Source organism: Phyllostomus discolor, chromosome 6 (genome assembly GCF_004126475.2).
Source record: "Phyllostomus discolor isolate MPI-MPIP mPhyDis1 chromosome 6, mPhyDis1.pri.v3, whole genome shotgun sequence".
NCBI lineage: Eukaryota > Metazoa > Chordata > Mammalia > Chiroptera > Phyllostomidae > Phyllostomus > Phyllostomus discolor.
The window spans coordinates 94,174,964-94,198,545 of NC_040908.2; the positions used below are offsets into that span (position 1 = coordinate 94,174,964).

Genomic DNA, 23,582 nt, shown 5'->3' on the forward strand with positions numbered 1-23,582 from the left:
ATAGTCACTCATGTGGAAAGGGACTCATAGCAGGGCACCAATCCAATTGCCAGCTCTTTCCTTATTCAAGGCTTCCTGCAGCCATCTGGCCAGTCTTTCAGCTGACTTCACAGGGTTAAGTGGACTCTTCACCCACTAGTGGCTTTTTTTCTTTCAGTTTCCCTCAGCTACATTCTACTGACAGTGTCCTTAGCCTTTGACCTCTGCCCCAAAGAGCAACTTTTACTGCTCCTCAAGCAGTTTTCATTTACGACTAAGACACTAGTTGGTGCTAAAGTCTGGAGCCAGCCTGATGCTATCTGCCCGACATTTGTGGGACTCCTCATGCAGTGACCTGTGGTGACAAGGGAAGTGCACTGGGACATGGCGTGAAACCCGAGCAGACCAGGGACTTTCTCTAACTGCATTCTTCTGAGAACATAGTCATGCATGTGCTCATCAGTCAGAGGGTTTGGATGCCAAGTGGATGGATGATGAAATTTTGAGACCACTAATTGAAATGTAATTTATGTACTATAATAATATAAATGTAATTCCTATACATATTTATGGCTAAAATTTGAAATTTACAGTGATAATCTTCATTCATAGAAGTCCCAGTAAACATACTCCTGAACAATCATTTACATAGATGAAAGGCCCAAAGAAAGAAACAAAGAAAAATGGCCTGCATTTTTTCTTTTAATTTTTGACCATTAGACTTTAAAAGGAAAATATGCAGAAACAATGAAAATCAACCAAAATGAATAATAATAAATAGCACTAATTGAGTGTCATGCATACTAGATTCAGTCCTTCGAATACTGCTGTGAAATAGGTAGTTGTATTATTTACATTTCATAGGTGAAGCAGAGGTTCAGAGTAGTTAGTAACTTTCTAACTAAAAGGAGGTGTAACCATGATGTGAGAGCAGCTGTGTCTTTACTGCAGAGCCAGGAACTTAACCACTGGACTCTACTGCCATCTAGGACCCAAAGCACAAATATGTAGCATATTCACAACCCCAAAAATGCCATTTCCTTTAATGTTTTGGTTGACCTTTGAGTTAAAATGAGCTTTTTCTTTCTCACATTTTCTTGTAAAATTTCATTGCCATTTAAATACATTAGAACAATTGTCCCTAATGTGTCCCTCATGTGATTCAAATTAGATTTAAGTAATATCAAGAAGAAATTTTTTAAGAATGCAATTATTATACATTGCTGATCATTTCTTTTTTTAACCTCAGAACATTTTTTTGCGTTAAAAAAAGTTACAAGGAAATTTGAGCCAATATGTAGACTTAGTCATGTTTTTGAGGGTTTTCTGGTCTTTAGTTGTTGCTGGTGGTTGTTATTTTTTTTTTGAAGGGCAGACAGGATCAAATGAAAAATTAGACTTTCCACCTCTGGTGTTTAGAATAGTAATTGAGATCCCAAGAACATATTCAGTCCTCAGGTTAAGACTGTTATCAGAGAATCTTCCCACCCATTTCCCAAAGCACATGCTGAGTGTTTTGCTTACAGCTGTGCACTTGCTTACATAGTGTATGCGTTTCTTACAGTTGACCTGGACAGACTCAACGATGATGTCAAGCGTTACAGTTGTACTCCCAGGAATTACTCAGTAAACATAAGAGAGGAGCTGAAGCTGACCAACGCAGTCTTCTTTCCACGCTGTCTCCTTGTGCAGCGCTGTGGAGGAAACTGTGGCTGTGGGACTGTCAGCTGGAAGTCCTGCAAGTGCAATTCTGGGAAAACTGTGAAAAAGTATCATGAGGTATGTTGTTCTCAAAGGCCTTTGTTGTAGTGCTGTGTCTAGCAGTTTCTGCTGCAAAAGTCATGTAATCCACAGGGTGCTGGAAGACAGCACCATTGCACACAGTTAGGCTGTCTGGTGTGTGGGAGCATCCAGCCAGGGGAATGATGGGGAGCTGAAATTATACTTGCACTAAATTTGTCAAGCTGAATGCACTGGGAAGGATCTAAGTCAATCCTAAAGAAGGGATTCCTCTTTCTAATCCATGTAGGTCGACACAGCCTTGTTAGAATACATATATAGTCAAATGTATAATGAAGTAATTTCAGAGCTTACTTGGCTCCTTGTAGAAAGAGCATGACATGTATTTACAGGATATAACTGCAAAATGTAAGTTTCTTTAAGAAAATGCTAAGAGCCAAACTTTAATGCAATCACATTATTAAAAAAATTAAGCAAAGATAGCAAATGATTTCTCAGAAAATATACATTGTCAGAGACTTTTTCATTCTGCATATATGAACATATTTTTCTTTTATGAATGCTAATTTTTTCTAAATACTCTGAGTGCTACCTGGAAAATAAGCTCTGAAATTATGTAAAAATAAGTAAAAGAAATAAGAAAAACAAATATTTAAGAAGAGAGCAGTAACCTTTAATAATAGTTATAGTGACAAACACTCATGAGCACTTAGCATGTGTCAGATACTATTGTAAGTCATCATTAACTCACTTAGCAGTTTCTCAATACTGCTGTAAAGGGGAAGGGGGATGCTATTTTTAGCCTCTTTTATAGGTGAGTAACTGAGGCCTAAGAGGACCAGTGAGTTGGCCAGTACGGCATGGTTGATAAACCACAGAGCCAGGATCTACTCTCCGATCCACTGGTTCCAGAGTCAGTGTTCTCATTACTAGTCACACTGTGCTCTCTCTTTTAAAATATATAGCTTTTTGTTCAGCATTAAAGAGTAGACATGGGGGAGTTAGAGCTTCCCCTGACAGTGACAGCAGCTTTATTGCTTCCTGACTGTGGGAACACATGCAAGTCACTGAAGTCTAGAGACTCAGTTTTCACACATGTGCAATGGGACTAAGAAAATATGTCAGATAGTCCCTTCCGTGTGGGGTAGTTCTGGGGATCAAGTAATACATTGCATATGAAATGTGTTTTTCACGATATGAAACATCAAGCAGAAAATGCCTAAAAATATAACTGAAATGTGAAGTAGACACTATTTTTAGGAATTGTTGTTAAGTTGCTTTTTATCAGTATCCACCAAAACAATAAGAAAGGGATAGTGCTCCCTAAATAAAATCTCCAACTTTGTAAAATGGTTTTGTTATCCTGAAAACAATAACACAAGAGTAAGTTGGGAGGTAACTGAGCATAATGAAAATGGACACAACATACTTGGTATTTTCCACTTGGGAAATACGGGAAGCCAGGGGCACTGACCATGCTTACCTTACACAAGGCAAACACATTATTTTAGACCTACACAGAACATACTCTCTTACTCACAAGGGTTTCTTACTCCACCTGCACAGTTTTCAAAGAGGGGGTAAAAGCCTTCTATCCAGAGAATGCCATCATCTGTGTTCATTGTGTTTTATATTTGAACTACCTGATGAACTCTAGGTTGGCTATTGTCCTTACTTTCAAGAACCTGAACATTGTAATGTTTAGTTATAACCTGAAGGTGAGTGCAGAAAGCAGTAATCCAGTTAGAGTTAAAATAAGGTAGGAGGTGACAAGATCTCTACCTCATCATAACTGTGAGAGAAAACATTCAAGTTCAGTCTTTGATGTATTTGGAGAGTGTTTTATTTTCCTCGTGGTTTTCTTGTCAGATACAAGTTACAGCTTGATTTTTTTAATTTTTTAAAGATTTTATTTATTTATTTTTAGAGAAGGAAGGGAGGGAGAAAGAGAGAGAGAGGAACATCAATGTGCAGTTGCTGGGGGTCATGGCCTGCAACCCAGGCATGTACCCTGACTGGGCATCGAACGTTCGGCACTTTGGTTCGCAGCCCATGCTCAATCCACTGAGCTACACCAGCCAGGGCCTTGATTTTTTTAAATTTTTTATTGCGGAAATGGCAGAGTTAAACATACACTCAAAAGGACCCTCACCTCCCAGACAAGGTTCTTTTCTTAGTTCCTTTCTTGTCTCCATACACAATAGCTGTTACCTGTAAATTCCTGTAAACAATTAATCTCTGGAAAGGGAAGCCCTTGATCTCTTTGTTCAGTCACACAAATGGGTCTAAAATGTTGGCATCTTTTGAAACTGCTGTCTAAAGCATCTCTTGGAAACGTGTCATAATATTTTTACTTCTAGAAGTCTGCAGAGCTCTATACAAAATCCCTCTGCCAAGTGCTGAACAAAGGAACAAGAGAGCACCAAACACTCACTCAGTAACTGTGTACCTGGAAAAACAAGCCTGTCACATTTCCCTTACGCTCCTAAAATACCCTTGAAGTATGTCACAGTGATCACTCTGCTGAGTGCCCCAAGGAAAAGAGCGGAAGGCTTGGTTCATTTCCAGAAATGCAGGCTGCCTGAGCTAGGCTAATTAGGGAGAAATCCTAGCCCTTTACTCTATAGTTCTATGTCTACATTCTTAACTCAGAGAAATGAAAATGCAGGCTTCTCAGCTCCTGGTTATAACTGATGAGATGTGAAATGAGTTTCTATGAGAGATGAGCACCCTTAAGGGTGACTAGAACTCATCATATAAGCAGGCCTGTGTGACTCTCCACAAATACTTTAATGCTTAGCATTTAAGGAATAAAACTGAGAAGTTATAAAGCTCTAATGAAGCTAATATCATTGCTTTTTTTCACAGGTTGTGCTATTTCTCCTGTTGGGGTTTTAGCATTCTTCACTGTGCAATAGAATGTTAGCATCTTTATTATATTCTGTTCTCAAAGGTTTGTAGGAATTCTATTAAAGTATTTTTTCTTTTTCTTAACAACTATCCTATGCCTCTTGGAGTATATAGGATATACAAGATAGATTAGATAGTGATTTTTTAAATAGTGAAGTTTCCAGGGAACATATTATGTAGACAGAGGATGTTATATATCAGTTCTCATCCTCCCTTGATAATGCATGAAGAAGAACTATGCTATTCCCTAGAAATATGGTGACTTCTTTCATCAATATTTACTATTTTTCATCATTTGGTCTCCTCTGTCTATTCAGTCAACAGCTAAAAACTTGGGAAGCAGCAGAGAGAGAGAAAGATAGCAATTAATTTTCTTTTTTTCTCTTTCATGATTTTGTCACAAAACTAATATAACCCCCCTACACTAGAAGAACACTCTGCAGTGATGGAGCTGCTTCACATCTGCATTGTCCAATATGGTAATTACTAGTAGCAGGTGGCTGGTTATGTGGCAGTTGAAATGTATGTAGCGGACATGAGAAACTGAATTTTTAATTTTATTTACTGTTAACTAACTTTACTGTAAATAACTACATATGGCTAATAGCAACCATATTGAACACACAAGCCTATTTCTGATACATTTACAACATGTAGAATCATTCTTGTCTCTGCACAGAACTTAAAAATGACTTTAGAGGATTATTTTTATTTTAAAGAAGAATTTTATATTAAAAAGTGCTTCCTATTTATTTGAATTAGAGATATTGACAGGTATTTATAAACGAAACAAAAGATTAATTAAGGTCATAAAATGTTGAGTTTCAGACTTGAGATAAAATAATAGTACTCTTAATTTTTATATGCTTTAACTCTCACTAGTTTTGTTATTTAGCTAAATTTGTAAATTGAGACCAAGAAAACAGAAAAACTTTTTTTTCACAGTTTCTACTCTATGATAAAAACAATGAAATGTTGGGTTATGATATAACTAACTAATAATAAAAGTCTAGAAAATCTCTTTTCTATTTTTTTTCCTGGAACATCATTTTCAAAGTTTATTAGAGTCCTCTGATTCCTTCTTTCTCTTTCTCCTTCTTTCCCCTTCTCCCTCTTCAAGTGACACCAGGAGATAGCTCTTTTTCAGGCTGTTTCTATGTTTTCCTTGAGACAGGGCAATGGAGCGAAAAGTTGTATGACTAAAAGAGAAAAGATGTAGATTCTGGTTCCAGCTACGCTGCATGGGAGGCAACCTAGGGCCAGCCAAGTAAAACCTCCCAGGGCCTTAGGTTTCCTTACTTGGAACCTTCAATTTTGAGTTCCCAGCTAAGCCCTGAAATTGCATGATATACATTAACTGTTACACTCTTGCCTAGCCCCCAAATTTCATCTTACTGAAATTATGTAAGGAATATAAACAAATTGGTGGTTGAGGTGCTAGGTAAATACAAAAGAATTAAGATATGATCTGCAACAGTTAATGTTTATAGAAAAGGTGATTTACTCATTAATAGCACCTGTGCTCCTTACCTCCCAGGGATGTTGTGTGAATAAAAGCATCTGTAGACTCTAAAGCACAAAACAGATGTGAGTGGGATTTTCTGAGAGCATTTTCTGGCTTTCTCAGTTCTGACTTCCTATCTTCCCAAGTGAATGCGCTCCGTTGAAGTACTGCCAAATGTGCACTTTCTCTCCCATCCAGATCTAGCTTCATATCAGGGCTTCCTGCCAAAGATTAGCAAACTTGTCCTGGGGCATCATATATCTCAGGTAAATGATACCCACCTATGTGATGACTGGTTCTTAGGGCTAAGGCCATGCTCTGAAATTTAGTGCCCAGTTAGGTTTCCATTATATTTCCTGCAATGGGCAGGCTGGACGTGTAGTCATTAATTCTCTAATACACTGTCAAAATCATTTGACTATTTAGTTTTGTAAAGGTAAGGACTGCACCCAAATATACCCTATAATAAAGCCAGGGTGCTCACAGAAATCTTGTATTAGAAGTAAATATCCACAGATGATGTTGAGATTGCATTTTCAAAATTCATGAGCATTTTATAGACCCTCACTGTAAGCCCAGTCTTTGATCATATTCAAACTTAATTTGTCTGCAAAACATTACTGAACTTTTTTTCATTTGTGTATTTTTAATTGAATGCTGTGTCTTATGACTTGGTATCAGTTCTTTTATTACAGGGCTCAGCCTCTGCTGCAACTACTGCATGCAAGCTGGGCAGTTAGGTAGAAAATAATGTTATCCCTTCTCAAAATATTTTTCTTGTAGTCACTTGGATTTCAGAAAAATTGACCACCAGACCTTAAAAATCTTTTTTTTTAAAGATTTTATTTATTTATTTATTTATTTATTTTAGAGAGGGAAGGGAGAGAGAGAGAGAGAGAGAGAGAGAGAAACATCAATGTGCTGGGGGTTATGGCCTGCAACCCAGGAATGTACCCTGGCTGGGAATCGAACCTGGGACACTTTGGTTCCCAGCCCGCGCTCAATCCACTGAGCTACGCCAGCCAGGGCGTCAGACCTTAAAAATCTTAACTCTGTACACATTTTTCGTATAGTCTAAAGCATGAAGAAGTCAAAATAGAAGCAAGAATATGAAGTGACTTTTTATTTTCTTAAGATAAGAAACTGTATTGAACAGTGCCTGCTTTAGACGTTGAGTAGCATCTTAAATAAAGTCTCAGTGACTCAGGTTTGTTATACATTCTGTTTGTCCTGAAATATATCTTTGTGTTCCTGTGCAAGCCATTAATTTGAGAATTGTTACACAGGCTCAACAGCCTTTTTTTTTTAAATCCCAATAAATGAGAACCCAACTCAGCAGATAGCTTGTCTGCCTGGTGACATTTATTAGTATATAACTTTATGGTGATGATTCATTCAAAGTTTATTGGCACTGTAGTAAATATCTTTTGTGATACAGTAATTTGCAAAATGAGCACTTTCGACCTTGTGTGGTGGTATGAAAGCTGCCAACTAGCTCCATCATTCTCCATTTACTAAAGTCAACTTTCCCTGGTTTCCCGTGGTTTGCCAGGTGGTGAAGAGGAGTCGAGATTTCTATTTTCACCCACAGGTGATAATAAATGGCTGGCTGTTCTTTAGTGAATTTTTATTTTGGTGTGTGCTTGAAACTGTGAATCATAGCTCAGAAAAATAGGAAATAGTTTTGTGATGGTTTCTATTAGCAAGTGTCCAACAGCGGCTGTAATTAATTCAATGGTTCCTTTCCTTTAAAGTTGACCAAAAAACTAGTCAGTTTGCTTCCTCAGATAAAGGCTCTTCATTTTTCTTTTAACTTTCCACCATGCTGCAGATCAGCTTTGCTTTCTTCCTCCTTTCAGTGCTGTGTGCCTGAACTTAAGACTATTATATGGTCTGAAAGCTTTGGACATCAGTGCTGTGACCAGCCAATAAAGCAGTCCAATTTTCATTTTGTTCAAACAGTGCTTTCCTGTCTTGTCTGGGAAAGTGTCTGCAAATTCATTTCTCTCTTCTTATCAGCAAAACACATATATGCTGTGCTCACATTGCTCAACATAAAACACAGGGAAAATCCCTGAACAATCAACAGATGAGTTAACTGCCCAGGTTCTGCTGTCATTCCCAAGTACACTCTTGTTTGCCATCAAATGAGAAAGCAAATAGACAGAGCACTTATTTTATAAGTGGCACTCATTGCAAGTTATTAGGCTTTCATAATGGCCTTCTTTAAACAGAGAGTATTTATCATATGCTCATCTTCTTAGAAATCACTTTTCTCCCCTGCATCTGCCAGCCCCCAAATTTGGTTTATATGAAGACAATCTTAGACAATAGCAGCTAATCAATATTGGGGAAAATCTTGACTAAACTGTAGGACTCCATCCTCTAACCCCTTCTTAGGCACTCTGTCCAAACATGGCATATTTGCTCATAGTAGGGCTTTTTGTATCTGCCATGGGCATGACTGTATTAATTACCTTGTGAGGTAATTAATACATTCTTCAACCTTTGTTCTTATTACTTATTTTTTCACAGAGAAGCAACATCTATTATTTTCTATAGTTACCCAACAGGAGAGAACATGGGAGCAGTGAAAGGACAATGTCAATATAATTCCACTATCATTACTTCAAAGTTTATTTTAAAAATATGAAAGGATTAAAAGTGGTCCAAAACATGGCCCACTCATTTGGCCTCAGCTTCATTTCCTGGTTTGTTTGCTTTGTCCCCTGTGTTTGTTGGAGGTAGAACAGAGGAGATGCAGGGAGAAGGTAAAAAGGAATATTCATACACATACACTCCCTTCTATATTGAGGGCATCTCCCACTGCCTGCACCCAGGAGGTTTTTTTAGCAGCTACTATGTTGTCAGCATGCTGCCTAGCTGTACAGAGTTTCAGTTTCATAGGTAAGGATTAGCTAGTCCACAAGGGAGTCAAATTCTGTTTCTAGCAATTACCAACTCTATGACTTTGGGCAAGTAACTTAATCTCTCTCTCTCTCTCTCTCTCTCTCTCTCTCTCTCTCTCTCTGCCTTCTTATCTGTGAACAAAATGAGGAAAGTACTTAATAGTACCTAATAATGTTGCAATGAACTCCAAATAATTTAATACTTGCAAAGTTGCTTATAACAGTGTATGACAATAATGTTATTGATTATAACATTAGAACATAATGTTTTTGCTATTCTTGCCCTCAAAGCTCTTAAAATACAATTAATAGAGAGAATGCATAATAAATCATGAGAAATTGAGTGACACATATGGTATGTGCAGAATTGCAGACGAAAAAGATAACAATGTAATTAGCTATTAAAACTGGCATTTGTCTACCCAGCAATGCTGCCATTTAAAATGGAGTGTGAAATAAGGAATTTTCCTGATAAAAGAAAGCTAAAAGAATACACCTCCATTAAACCAGCATTGCAAGATATGCTAAAGGGGCTGCTTTAAGAAGATGAAGGAAAAGAGTAAGAGAGAGAAGAACACAACTACAAAGTAAAAAAATAGCAATGAATAAGTACCTATCAATAATAACCTTAAATGTAAATGGATTAAAAGCTCTCATCAAAAGACATAGGGTAGCGAAATGGATAAGAAAATATGAACCAGCATGTGTGATGTCTACAAGAGATCCACCTCAGAACAAAAGACCTATAAAGACTTAAAGTGAAGGGTTAGAAAAAACTTCCAAGCAAATGGACAGGAAACAGAAGCCGGGGTAGCAATGCTTACATCAGACAAAATAGATTTCAAAACAAAGGCAATAAAAAAGAGATAGAGAAAGTCACTTCATAATACTTAAGGGTAGAATCCATCAAGAATATATAAACATTGTAAACATATATGCCCCCAGTGCAGGAGCACCTAAATAAATAAGGAAAACCATGGAGGACTTCAAGAAAGATATAGACAACAACACACTTATAGCAGGGGATTTTAACACCTCACTATCAACAATGAATAGATCTTCCAAACAATGAATCAACAAAGACATTGTGGCACTGAACAATACTCTAGATCAAATGGACTTAACTGATATATACAGAATCTTTCACACCTAACAAGCAAAATATACATTGCTTTCAAATGCATATTGAACATTTTCAAACAGAGACCACATGATAGGACACAAAACAACCCTCAACAAATTCAAGAAAATTGAAATCATAGTAAGAATTTTCTTGAATCACAATGGCTTGTAATAGAAACCAACCTCAAGGAAAAAACTCAAAAACAATCAAAGCCATGGAGACTAAATAACATGTTATTAAACTATAAATGGGTGAACAATGAAAGCAAGGAAGACATCACAAAGCTTCAGGAAAAAAATGAAAATTAACACACAACAGTCTAGAACCCATGGGATACAGCAAAGGCGGTCCTGAGAGGGAAGTCCATAGCAATACAGGCCTGCATAAAAAACACAGAAAAATTTCAAATAAACAACCTAACCTTTCATCTATGAGAACTAGAGGAACAACAGTAAACAAAGCCTAAAGAGAGTAGAAAGAAGGAAATAATCAAGATCAGAGCAGAATTAAATGACATAGAGACTAAAAGAATACACACAAAAGCCCTGGACCAGACAGCTACAGAGGAGAAGTTTACCAAACATTTAGGGAAGAGATAACCCTGATCCTTCTCAAATTATACTAAAAAATCCAAGAGAAGCAAAGATTCTTTTTACGAGGTCAGTATGATCCTAATTCCAAAACCAGATAAAGATGCAACAAAGAAAACTGCAGACCAATATCATTAATGAACATAGATGCTAAAATCCTCAAGAAAATATTGACAAACAAGATCCAATAATATATTAAAAAGATCATACACCATGATCAGGTGGGATTCATCCCAGGGATACAAGGATGGTTCAATATATGCACATCAATAAATGTAAAACATCACATAAACAAAAGGAAAGACAAAAATATGTGATCATATCAATATATGCAGAAAAAGCATTTGATAAGATACAGCACCCATTTATAATAAAAACAATCAGCAAAGTGGGAGGAGAAGGAGCATACTTCAACAAAACAAAGGCCATATACAAGAAATCTACAGCCAACATCATACTCAATGGGTAACAACTAAAAGCTGTCCCACTAAGATCAGGAACAATACAAGGGTGTCCACTTTCACCACTTCTATTTAATAACCATTTCCAATAGTATTGGAAGTCCTAGCCACAGTGATCAGACAATAAAAAGAAATAAAAGACATCCAAACTGGAAAGCAGGAAGTAAAACTGTCATTGTTTGCAGATGGCATGATAGTGTACATAGAAAACTCTATAGGCTTCACCATAAAACTATTTGACCTAATAAGCAAATTTGGCAAAACAGCAGCGTACAAAGTCAATATTCAGAAATCAAAAGCATTTTTGTAAATTAACATCTAAATATAAGAAACAGAATTTAGAAAAAATCCCACTTACTATAGCCACCAGAAAAATAAAATACCTAGGAATAAACTTACCAGGGAGGTAAAAAAAAAAAAAAAAAAAAAACCTCGGCTCAGAACATTACCAAACACTGAGGAAAGAAATTAAGGAAGACACAAACAAATGAAAGCATATACCATGTTCATGGATTGGAAGAATTAACATCATTAAAATATCCATACTACCCAAAGCAATGTATACATTCAATACAGTCCCTGTCAAAATACCAATGACATATTTCACAGATATTTAACACATATTTCAAAAATTTATATGGAACCATAAATGAACCAAATAGCCTCAGCAATTTTGAGAAAGGACAAAGTACAAGGGATCACAATACCTGATATCAAAGTATATTGCAAGTCCACTGTAATCAAAACAGTCTGGTACTGGCATAAGAACAGACACATAGACCAATGGAACAGAATAGAGAGCCCAGAAATAAACTCATGTCACTACAGTCAATTAATATTTGAAAAAGAAGGCAGAAACATAAAATAGAGTAAAAATAGCCTCTTAAATAAATGGTGTTGGAGATATGAACAAGTACATCAGAAAAAAATGAAACTAGACCACCAACTTACACCATGCACCAAAATAAACTCAATGTGGATAAAAGACTTAAATATAATATGTGACACCATAAAAGTCCTAGAGGAGAACATAAGCAGGAAAATTTCAGATATCCCACATAGCACTATTTTTGCCAATATATACCCTAGGGCAAGGGATATAAAGGAAAGAATAAAGAAATGGGACTACATCAAATTTAAAAGTTTCCGCCCAGCTAAAGAAAACATCCGCAAAATGAAAAGGGAACCAACCATGTGGGAAAACATATTTGCCAATGATACCTCAGACAAGGGTTTGATCTCCAAAATATGTAAAGAACTCACCAGGAAGACAAACAATCCTATTAAAAATCAGCAAAGGACCTAAACAGACACTTCTCCAAGGAGGACATACAGAGGGCCCATAGACATATGAAATGATGCTCAGCATCACTAGCCATCAGAGAGATGCAAGTTAAAACCACAGCAAGATACCATTTCACACCAATCAGTATGGCCATAATTAACAAATCAACAAACTGCAAGTGCTGGCAAGGTTGTGGAGAAAAGGGAACCTTAGTATACTGTTGTTGGGAATGTAGACTGGGGTAGCCATTGTGGAAAACAGTATGGAATTTCCTCAAAAAACTAAAAATGGATTCTGCCTTTTGATCCAGTGATACCATTGCTGGGGTTATACCCTAAGAATCCTGAAATACCAGTTCAAGAGAACCTATGCACCCCGATAGCTTTATTTACAATAGCCAAATGCTGGAAATAGCCTAAGTGCCCATCAGTAAATGAGTGGGCCAAAAAACTGTGATATGTTTACAGAATGGAATGCTGTGCAACAGAAAGAAAGGAGCTCCTACCCTTCACAACAGCATGGATGGAACTGGAGAGAATTATGCTAAATGAAATAAGTCATGTGGTGAAAGCTGAATATCACATGATCTCACCTATAAGTGGAACCTAATCAGTAAGACAAAATGAGCAAAATAGAGCCAGAGACATGGAAATGAAGAACTGACAGTAACCAGAGGTGGGGCGGGGGGAGGTGGATATCAGGGGAAAGAAGGGGAAGGGACAAATCAAGGAACATGAATTGAGAACTCATGGATATGAACAAGGGGTTGGGGACTGACTGTGGGTGTGGGGGCTCGGGGGAGGGGAGAACAAGGGGGAAAAAGGTGGGACAACTGCAACTGAACATCAATAAAAAACTGGCATTTGGACTAGTAATCTCAGTATCAAATACTTTTGAGTCTTTTTGCCTCCCTCATACACTCTCTTAGGGGGTTCCTTTCTGTCCAGGTTTTGTCCTCATAAATAATCCTTTGAAGCTCTGCTACAAACACGTCTCCCTGCTCCATTCTCTGTTAGCAGGGTCCAGGCTCCCTAGCTTGACTGAACTTTGAACGAAGCCAGTGATTTATTCTCCCCACTGGAACTACTCTGGAACAGCATGGCTAAATGCTAAAGTAAAGGGTATATACTATGATGCATGAGTTCTGAGGACTATGGCCCAATTTTTCCTAGTAGATGGTTTTGGTTTCTTTGTGACTTGCATCAAGTAATGTGTGGCTAAAAAAACTGCTGGGAATATAATCCATTGTAAACAATTGTGAGGATGCCATGAAAAATCATGCAGATGTGAAAGCAAGTTTTCACTGCATCTAACCTTCAGACAGGGCCAAAATATATCAGCAAAGTGTATCTGGTCTCCTCTCTAGCTCGCACTTGGGCCCACACTCACCTGTGAGTCACAAAAGGAAATCATAGGCATTGTAGAGGCACTGGGTCAGCATTCTAGGAGCCTAAATAAAAAAGCCCCGTTCCCAGGTCCAAGTACCCAGAAGACTCTTAGCTCTCTTTCAAGTCTCAGTTCTCTGATCTATAGAATGGTGAGGTTTTTCTGAGGACAAAAGAAGTAGTGAATCTGTGCAAATTCTTTGAAAACTGCAAAATGATACATAATTGTATGGTGTGCTATGACAGAGTTTAGAGTCTAAGAGGAAAATAGGACAAAATCAAAAGTGAAGGCTAAGAACATAAAGAAGAGAAGCAGTTTAACTATCCATATACTATATGTAAGAACACGTTTATAATTTTGCAAGTATGTGATGACTCATGCTTGACTTCAGTGAAGGCCATAGCAGGAAAGAAGAGATAGCTTCTATTTAAACTTACCAAGTTAAAAAAACATTATGTTTAAACTTACTAACTTAAACAATTGAGGATTCATTTTATTAATTTAGGACATGCTGTGTTGACACACAAATGTTAATGTACAAAGATTAGTGGAGCCAGGTCTGTTTTGAATTATAAAAGGTATTATATATATATATATATATATATATATATATATATATATATATATACATTTTCATTTATTGTGACTAGATGCTAATGACCTTCATTAGGGCAAAATATTTTATAGCAGTTAAAGAATTTAGCCATACCAGCATATTATGTTCATGACTTTATTCATTGCCCTGTCTACAAAAATAGTAATATGCTCAGTATTGTCATTTATCCATAACATATGCTTTGGCAGAAGAATCATTATGACAGTATTTGCAGTACCTGGGACAAAGCAGGCTCTTAGGAAGCTATCAGTAAATACCTGCTAGGACACCTTAGGTCATCTTGGTACTGCAGGTAGGTCGGTCACACAGGAGGTATTACTCTGTGATTAGTTGACCCCTCCACTTCAAGGAGTTGATGACTGTAAAAATATTTATATGTGTGAATTCTAAACAGGATTCTCAAGGGGTTAAGAACCAGTTGTCAAAAAGAGAATAAGTGGTATGTATTGAGTTGTACTCGAACGGCTTTCTCACAAGAAATATGTTTATTCTCCTAGGTATTAAAGTTTGAGCCTGGCCATTTCAGGAGGAGGGGAAGATCGAATTACATGGCTCTCGTTGACATCCAATTGGATCACCATGAGCGGTGCGATTGTATCTGCAGCTCCAGACCACCTCGATAAATGAATGTGCACATACATTAAGCATGAAAGATCTTATAGTTTAAAGAGGGTGTGGTAAGAGATCCTTTTCCCACCAGCAACTGAACTTACTATTAGACTGCAAAGCAATAAATACAAGTGGTCGCTGAATTTCAACCTAGCTTTGTTAGTGCTCTGGCAAGTAGAAAGGTATATCATCAACCTCTATAACCCAGAATAGAGAATTGCATTTAATAATAGTTATTAAACTATTCCAGGGAATATGAGGGTATATCCATGTCTATCTATAAATAGATCAAATGGTTTATCAGTATATATAAACAGTACACCAGAGCTTACAATAAGTTTGAGTCATTTAGATCCTTAAAATCTTTTGAAAAACTAAGAGACATATTAATACATGAAACACATCTTTGAAATATTGGAAGATTAATTTATTTTTAAATTTTGAATCACAAAACAATTTTGGATCTTGTTCTTTTAATGAAATCACCTTATATATTAAAAACCAATAGATGAGCTTTTTATGTATACATCTTAATTCTGAAAAAAGGAAAAATATGGTTTCTGGGGACAAAGCACAAACCAAACCATTTTTTTCCATAAGATACACTACATGTTTACCTATATAGACAATAATTACTGGTCTTCAAAAGCATGCCATAAAAATATAGGTACTTTAGAAATTAAATAATTAAATCTTCTTTTTCTGCATCTTCCTGAGGCATTCAAATTTATATAACACCAGTCTCAATTTTTTTTCTCAGAAGATTTATTATAATCCTACAGAAGACAATTTATAAGCTGTAGCAGAAATTTTAATTGGTCCCAAGAACCCATCCATGGAAGTAACTTCTTTGGAGAATAGCATGGAAATTCTGCACAAGCCTTTCAGAATACTGTTCATTGAAAGATTTGGGCAGTTAAAAGTCAAAAAATTAAGCATTGAGGTATTAACCTAACTGGAAATTGGATGGAAAATGTGTTAGGATCCATAGTTAATAATGGATTTGAACTCTCAAAACAATGCTAATTAGTTTTATGTATTTCCTTTTGTGTTCCCATCTCTTTGATATACAAACATGGATTTACAATGGCATTTTATATTTGACACACCATCATGGATTATTTATAGCCTGAAAGTTTTTGTGTATTAAAACAACCCAAACTTATTGATGTAAATCCCTAAACATGAAGTCACTCACCATTTCTGATTCCGTATTTCTGAACTAAGTGAAATCAGATCTGGGGTCTCTAGTTCTTTTCCAAATCTATGGAGCATGTTCTAAGAAGACACATTGTAAATTGTGAGTTCACAAGTTTGGCCCTGCTCTACCACTACAAAACTGTTTTTGCATTGATGGCTGTCATCGATATGTAGAGTAATTTTTCCTCTCTGGCTCCTTACTGTCTGTCTGCTTTAAAGGAGACCGACTCCAGGAGTAGGAAGTGATTCATCATTCTCCAAGGCAAGACTCTTAAGAGAGCAACACTGAAATCAGGTAGCTGCAGGGCTGCTCAGAGAGAACTGCATTTTTCTTCCTGCCTTGAAAGAAAAAATGAAAGCCAATTTCTTCCATGAGTCCAGGGCCCTATTAACTAAAACCAATTTGAATGAGGGGCATGTGGCAGGAGCTTGTTCGGTACAGGTGTCAGATGAGTGGCCACTTGGATTTTTAAGCCTGGTGCTCTTAGGACCAAATTCTCAACTACACTTAGCTCATTTCTACTCAGTTTTTTTATATGAAAGGCCAATGCTTATTGAAGATATGCCTCCAAAATATCCCTAAAAGTGTCCAGGGTTTTTACCTCAGTGGGGTGAGTGATAAAATTAAATAGAGATTGTTCAGTTATCCAAAATCTCCATGTACCATCACAAATAGCTGAGACAGACATTGTAATAATCAGGAACCACTCTTCCCCTTCATGACCATTTGCAAGCTTCCTATGAAAATATTGGATTCCTGTACAAAAATCAAAATGTGTTACATCACACTAACTTGTTCAGCTCACATTGTGTCTGTACATATGAAAAATTAGAGTGTTCTACCCAATTTTCAATATACCTTCCAGGTTGCAATAACCAGGATGGTTTTCAGTTAAAGCCCTATTTGTATTTTTTATTTATTAGCTGAATGAAATGCAAGCAGGCATATTCACTCACTTTTTTCCTTCCTCAGTATTTTATTAAGACTTCTCCCTTGGATATCTGTTATCTATTGCACTTCCAACATATATTCAATAAATCTCTTCCATTGCCATCAAAAGAATAAAAAACTCACTGTACAAATTACATTTCAGAACAAACCCTAATAAATCCACCTGAAATAATGTCTTCCATTCAATATGTTCCTATAGGGCAAAGCACTTTCAAAAGTAGAATTTTTGTTTTTGTCATATGGTAACATGCAGCTTTTGCCCCTCACAACAAATGTAATATGCCTCTTATCGTCATGAAAAATAAATACTGCTTTTGAACAAAAGTATTCCATTATTTAGTACTCCACTGCGTCTTTAAAAGGTACATTTAAAATGTTACAAACTTACTTTTACAGATGCATGCACCTGTTTGGAGTGACAACGTTCAATTTCTGATGGTGTGGTTTTAGAACGTTGAAAGGGCACAAAACTTGTATACTGACAATAAGATTCTACTCTGTCTCTGTCCTAAAGCCAGGCAATGGGGTGGATCTTGGGTTTTGTTGTTCTCTTACCACTGCTGTTGGTTCTTCGTATGACTGTTCGTTTCCCCTCAGGCCTTTAAATGAAATATATTCTCCTCTGATAATGCTCACTTAAGAGAGTTCATAGCTCATCTCTTCCTCCAGGACCTGAAATCAATAACTTCACAGATGTATTTCCCTTTTGTCCATCCTCACACCTTTTCCTGTGTAGACGGACACCCCAGCTGGCGGGTCAGTGATGCCAGCTCGGGGAAACCAGTTTAGGGGCTACACTCCTATAAAATTTGGTTTATAATTTGGGTTGGAAGGGGAGTACAAGGAGAGCTCTTTTCACCACAAAAACTGCTTTTGCTTGTAGCTTAGTCTTTATCATCATGCTACTGGAGACAGGATCACAGCTGCAGTGCTGGGTGAAACTCTGCCACTTTATTTGTTTAGTGGTTTTAGGTCATTTGGGGTAAGAAGAGGAGAAACACATGCATTATGTAGAAAGAATCAATTTTACCATGGAAATACCCGTTAATGTGTGAGGGAGGGACAGGGAAAGGATCAAATAATGCCGTGCATAGCAGTTAATTCAGATAACTTGGATTTTATGTAAAAAGATTCATACTAGCCATACATGTAAGCAATATTTTAATGTGAATACATTAATAATTTTATTTCATTTTCTGAAATGTGCAGGTATCTAGTTTTCCTCTAAGAGCATCTCAGCAGATGTCCAAATTGTTCATATTACCCTGGGGTCTTCTGGTAGAGCATTACATTAACATACATAGATTAATATTCATACCTGAAATCCTAAGAAGTACAATTTTGTTTACTGACAGCCCTGGTCAAATATGCTGAAAGAGAGGATATTTATAATTCACTGGTTTTATTGACATTCACTTAAATTCTGTTGTTTTCAAAGATCAAGTTAAGGAGTACATAGGCCTTCAAAACTTAACATAACACCCTGGGATAACTCCCACATACAGTAGTTAGCTATCAACAATGAATGAGCAATTAACCGCTTGATTTAAGACTTTATGTTTGCTGTTTATCTTCTAGTTCTGAATTTGCAAGTCAATTGTACCTTTTTAAAAATAAATTTTATTTTTAAATATCACATTCAAAAGGAGTGGAGCTGAGTCCATAATAAATGTCAATGTGTTCAATGAGCAAGTTGTGAGCCAAATCTTCATTTTCTAAAAAAAAAAACACTTGACTTTCTAATTATTTTAAACTGTTAGATATTGTTTGCCAGCTTTAAATGCCAGGATCCAATGATAAAACCACTCTTGGATTCAATTTGTATTTTAAATACTGCTTATAATACAAATTCTCTTTTGAGAACTAAAGTCTGGGTCATATTCTCTAACCTGTATCTTTGATCAAGGCCATATCACAAATTCATTCTTTTCTAGTATCTTCTAACCTTTCTTGTTCTCCCAATTACTTCCACATTTCTTCTTTTTCTCACTAATCTCTATCCACCAATCTTTAAGTTAGAGAGGATCAGGATTGATGATTACTTTGGGAAGGTACAGGAGGTAATTTGAGGAGATCGGGAGATCAGATGTAAGATTTTTCAATGAAGCAAGCAATAGGGCTGAAATTGCCAGCCGTTAAGAAATCACTGTTTTTTGAGAGTTTAACACATCAAGTGAAATGTTTTCCAATATTTCCCATTTTGGTACAAACCTCAGAATACAGTGGTGGATATTTATTGTCTTCTATAGACAATAAATTTCCTTATTTCAAAGGAAATTTAGCCATATTCAATAAAGGGAAAAGTAATTAGGTTAAATGCTTTAATTAGTCATCCAAAAACAATATGTATTCTTCTACATTGTCAGGCGTGCTTTGGGGTTCAAATCACAAGGTCCACAACAGAAGATAAACCTAGAGAAAGATGGCATAGGTGATATAAACAAAAAGAACAAAGACCCCCGTGTGTGTGTGTGTATGTGTGTGTGTGTATACAAACATATATATATGAGTTTAAAGAATAGCGAGGACTTAGGTAACCTCCTGATTATACAAAGTCTCATGTGGATGGCTAGCAAAAACTTTGTCTTTTACATGTAGGATAGGAAGCAATGAGGCTTTCTGAGCATAGTATGGCCTGCAAGTAGAAGAAAGAAGGCCTTGGGCTTAGTGACAAGTCTGCCACTTTCTGTACCTATGTGTCTTTATTTACAAAATCAGAAGGATAAGATGTCCTATAGGTCATTTCAACAGAAGAGTTCTGCAATTTTGGAAAATTCTGCAGGAAGGATGAGGGTAGACTTATGAATTAGGAAGCTCCTCAAAATTCTGGGGAATGAGACAGGGACAGAAGTGAGACCTCAGAGACAAGGATAATGACCCCCTGTGGTTGGGCAGACTGTCCATTGCAAATCTCTATGCATTGCTATTTGCATGGACTAAGATGGCAAGAAAGGTCAACAAGAGGATTCAAAGGTCCTAATAACTAGATGGGAGGTCAGTGCAGGGTTGGGGGCTATTCTGGGGAAAGAAGTCATGTGAGTTGGAATTTTGAGAGAATGTATTCTCCTTGGAAAACTAAGGAAGGAGAAGCTAATTTTGGTACAAGAGATCACATTCAGTTAGAAGAGCCAAGGCTTGTAATGGCGACTGGGACTCATCTTGAGAGTGTAGAAGCTAAAACCATGAGAAGATAAAAAACAGAACCTGAAGGACATTCATAATCTCAGAGAAAAGGAAAAAAAGAAGAATTACAAAGCCTATAAGTATGTCTTCCAAGCTTGGTAAATACTTAGGGCAAATGAGCCCACTTTGCCCAGCACTGTGCCAGACAAACAGATTTAAAGAAGAATAAAACAGCCATGCTTCCTGTTCTTATCAAATTAATATTAAATAAATGATTAAATAAATAATCCATTATATTTGTTAAAATCAAAAGCATAATGGGGGATGACATTAAAAGAGAATGTAGATCAGGGGCAGAGAGGGATTCCTTAAGAAGATGACACTGGAGCAGAAGCAGAAAGTTAAATAAATGTTAGCCATGGGGAAAGTGGAAGGAAGTGAGGCATTAAGATGGCAGCGTTAGAAATTTTTTTAATGTGGCTGGATTAGAGAAATATTTTCAATGTTTAATGGACCAGAGGGGTTTTGAGAGGGAGGTAAAGGTAGTTGTCAAAGATTTTTCCCAGGCTTCTGGTATAACAAATTGGACAGGCAGAGATACCATTTATTGAGATGAGGGACATGGGATTAGAAGGAGATTTAGGATAGATCAAGAATTCAATGTGAGATATGCCAAATGGTCTTTGACATATCCAGTTGGAGATATTAAATAGCCAGGTCTTTGGGTCTGGAACTTAGAAAAAGTGTCTGGGAATGAGATTCAAATTTGGGCATCATTAAATGTAGCTATTAAAAGCCACAGGAGTGGTTGAGTCACTTAGGGAAGGGGGAATATTGAGGGGGAAAGGATCACAGGGAAATTGCAAGAGTATAAAAATACCCTGAGTACCAGAGGAAGAAATTGATCCAAGGGGCCAGTTTTATCAAGTATTGCATAGAAGATGTAGGAGACACCTACTGATCTAACTGCCCCCAAACACTCCTCCCTATCCCTACCTCCACACCTTTTCTGAGAAGAGCCACTTTATAGTGGCTCTGTGCAATAGAAATTTGTGGTGATGAGAGTGTAGTATATCTGCACTGTCTTATTACCATAGCCACTAAGTATGTGAGGCTATTGAGGACTTGAAATATGACTGATATAATGGAAGACTTGAATTTTACTTATTTTACATTTAATGTGAATAATCACATTGTGAGTAGTGACTACTGTATCAGCCAGTGCATCTCCAAACTCTAGACATCACCCACAGAGTTGTGGCCACCATAACCACTTCATAGGATCACACCCACACACATTAACCTCAACCAAGTGTCCAGGGTAGTGACACATGGCCCGACCTGGGACCTAAGTCTTCCTTAGGATGTATAGAACCAAGAAGAGATGAAGACTGTCTCTGTTTGGTTATTTGGATGGTAGGATGTAAAAATCAATGTCTATTGACAGTCATTTTCCTTCCAAATAGAACAAAAGTCCAGGGAAGGTCAAACTGCAAAGGGAGAGGAAAGAATAACACCAATGTGCAAAAAGTAGCTAAGCTTCCCAAGGGAGTTCCTTGCCCCATACATCCTGATGTCTGACCAAATCCCTCTCTTATAGTCTGAGAATGCCAATGGTAAAGCTGTGAGTCAGGTGATAAAATAATGTGGATGGAAGTGTGATGAAATGGAAGTTTTGAGTTAAAACTATTTTCTGGAGAAGTTGATTAATGACTGGAAGGAGACACAGTTGATTCTCATCATTGACAGTAATTACTATATGTTCTATAACACTACTACAAACATTGAATTAGTAAATACTGAATCACAGCTTCTAAGAAAACCACAGGGTTACTGGGAGCCTCTGGTCACAACACATATCTCAATCAATCAATACATAATATTATTTTATGTATGCTTCTGTTTAAAAACACCTTATTTTATGTACATATTGTTGATTCAGTAACATTGAACTCCCAGCCAGCAGCACTATAACTTATGCCTAAATAAAGTTTATCTAGCCCTGGCTGGTGTAGCTCAGTGGATTCAGCACCAGCCTGGGAACCAAGGAGTTGCTGGTTCAATTCCCAGTCAAGGCACATGCCTGGGCTGCAGGCCAGATCCCCATTTGGGGGTAAGCAACTACACACTGATGTTTCTTTCCCTCTCTTTCTATCTCCCTTCCCCTCACTCTAAACATAAATAAATAAAATATTTACAAAACTAAAAAAATAAATAAAGTTTATCTAACTCATGGATTTTCATTCTAAGTCACAACACAATCTTCTTGTTCTTAGGAACCCCAGACAGCACTTCAGCACTATACTTGAAGGCCATTTTAAATGGTAAAATCACCAAGAAAATGCACAAAAATGTGAGAAATGTGGTATGAAATAGCTCATGAGGAGACACTTGTTTATGAGAGCTGGAACAAGGGGTAGAATGTCACCTTGAATGACCTTTACTGGGAACATGTGCATCAGACAACTCAAACACTTTACTAATCTGTGCATGTTCATAAATGGCCACAAAAAAAACCTCACCACATATATTGATTTTGGAGTTACATATATATTTTCAGGACTAGGGAAATTTGAAACTATAGAAGTTGCAAATGATGTATTTTGACTGTAATAATAGTGCCTTTTTATTGAGTATCTGCAATGCACTAGAACTTTTTCTGAAGCTTTCATGTATTGACTTAATTCTCATAACTCAATGACAGATGGGTTCTGTGAAATTAAAAAATTAATATTTCAATTGATTTCATAATAAATGTTTATTTAAAAATTGTTTCTGTAAAATTTATGCTCAATTAAAATATAAAGCAATGTATCTTATTTATTATATTTCATAAATACGAAAAAGGAAGCACAGAGAGTTCAAGTACATTACCCAAGGTCAAAAAGTAGTAAACTCCAGGCAGTTCCTCTACAACCCACATCCTTAATCACATTGTAACCCCATCTGTCCAAGTCACTAGACAGGAGGCAGAACTAAAGAATTCCTTTATATAGGTTTTCTCACCTACAGTCTTAAGCATGGTCATCAGTCAAGCTTCATTTCTTTAATTAATAATAAGTATCTAATATGAGGTAAGCACAATTCTAGGTATCAGGGACAATAAACAAAATAATGAACAACACATGTTCTAGCTTTCTGGTATTTATATCAAGGAAGAAACAGAAAATAGAGACATATAATTTACATAATGAT

General features: G+C 36.7%; 1 protein-coding gene across 2 annotated transcripts in view; it reads left to right on the forward strand.

Annotated features, from left to right (window-relative positions):
* The window catches only part of PDGFD (platelet derived growth factor D), a 244,702-nt gene extending 227,114 nt beyond the window's left edge, over positions 1 to 17,588 (forward strand). For both annotated transcript variants that reach the window (XM_028517400.2, XM_028517399.2), the window contains exons 6-7: positions 1,544 to 1,758; positions 15,001 to 17,588. In XM_028517400.2, coding sequence (XP_028373201.1) covers positions 1,544 to 1,758; positions 15,001 to 15,126 — 341 coding nt within the window. In that variant the 3' untranslated portion in view covers positions 15,127 to 17,588. The remainder of the gene's footprint in view (positions 1 to 1,543; positions 1,759 to 15,000) is intronic.
* Positions 17,589 to 23,582: the final 5,994 nt, after the last annotated feature.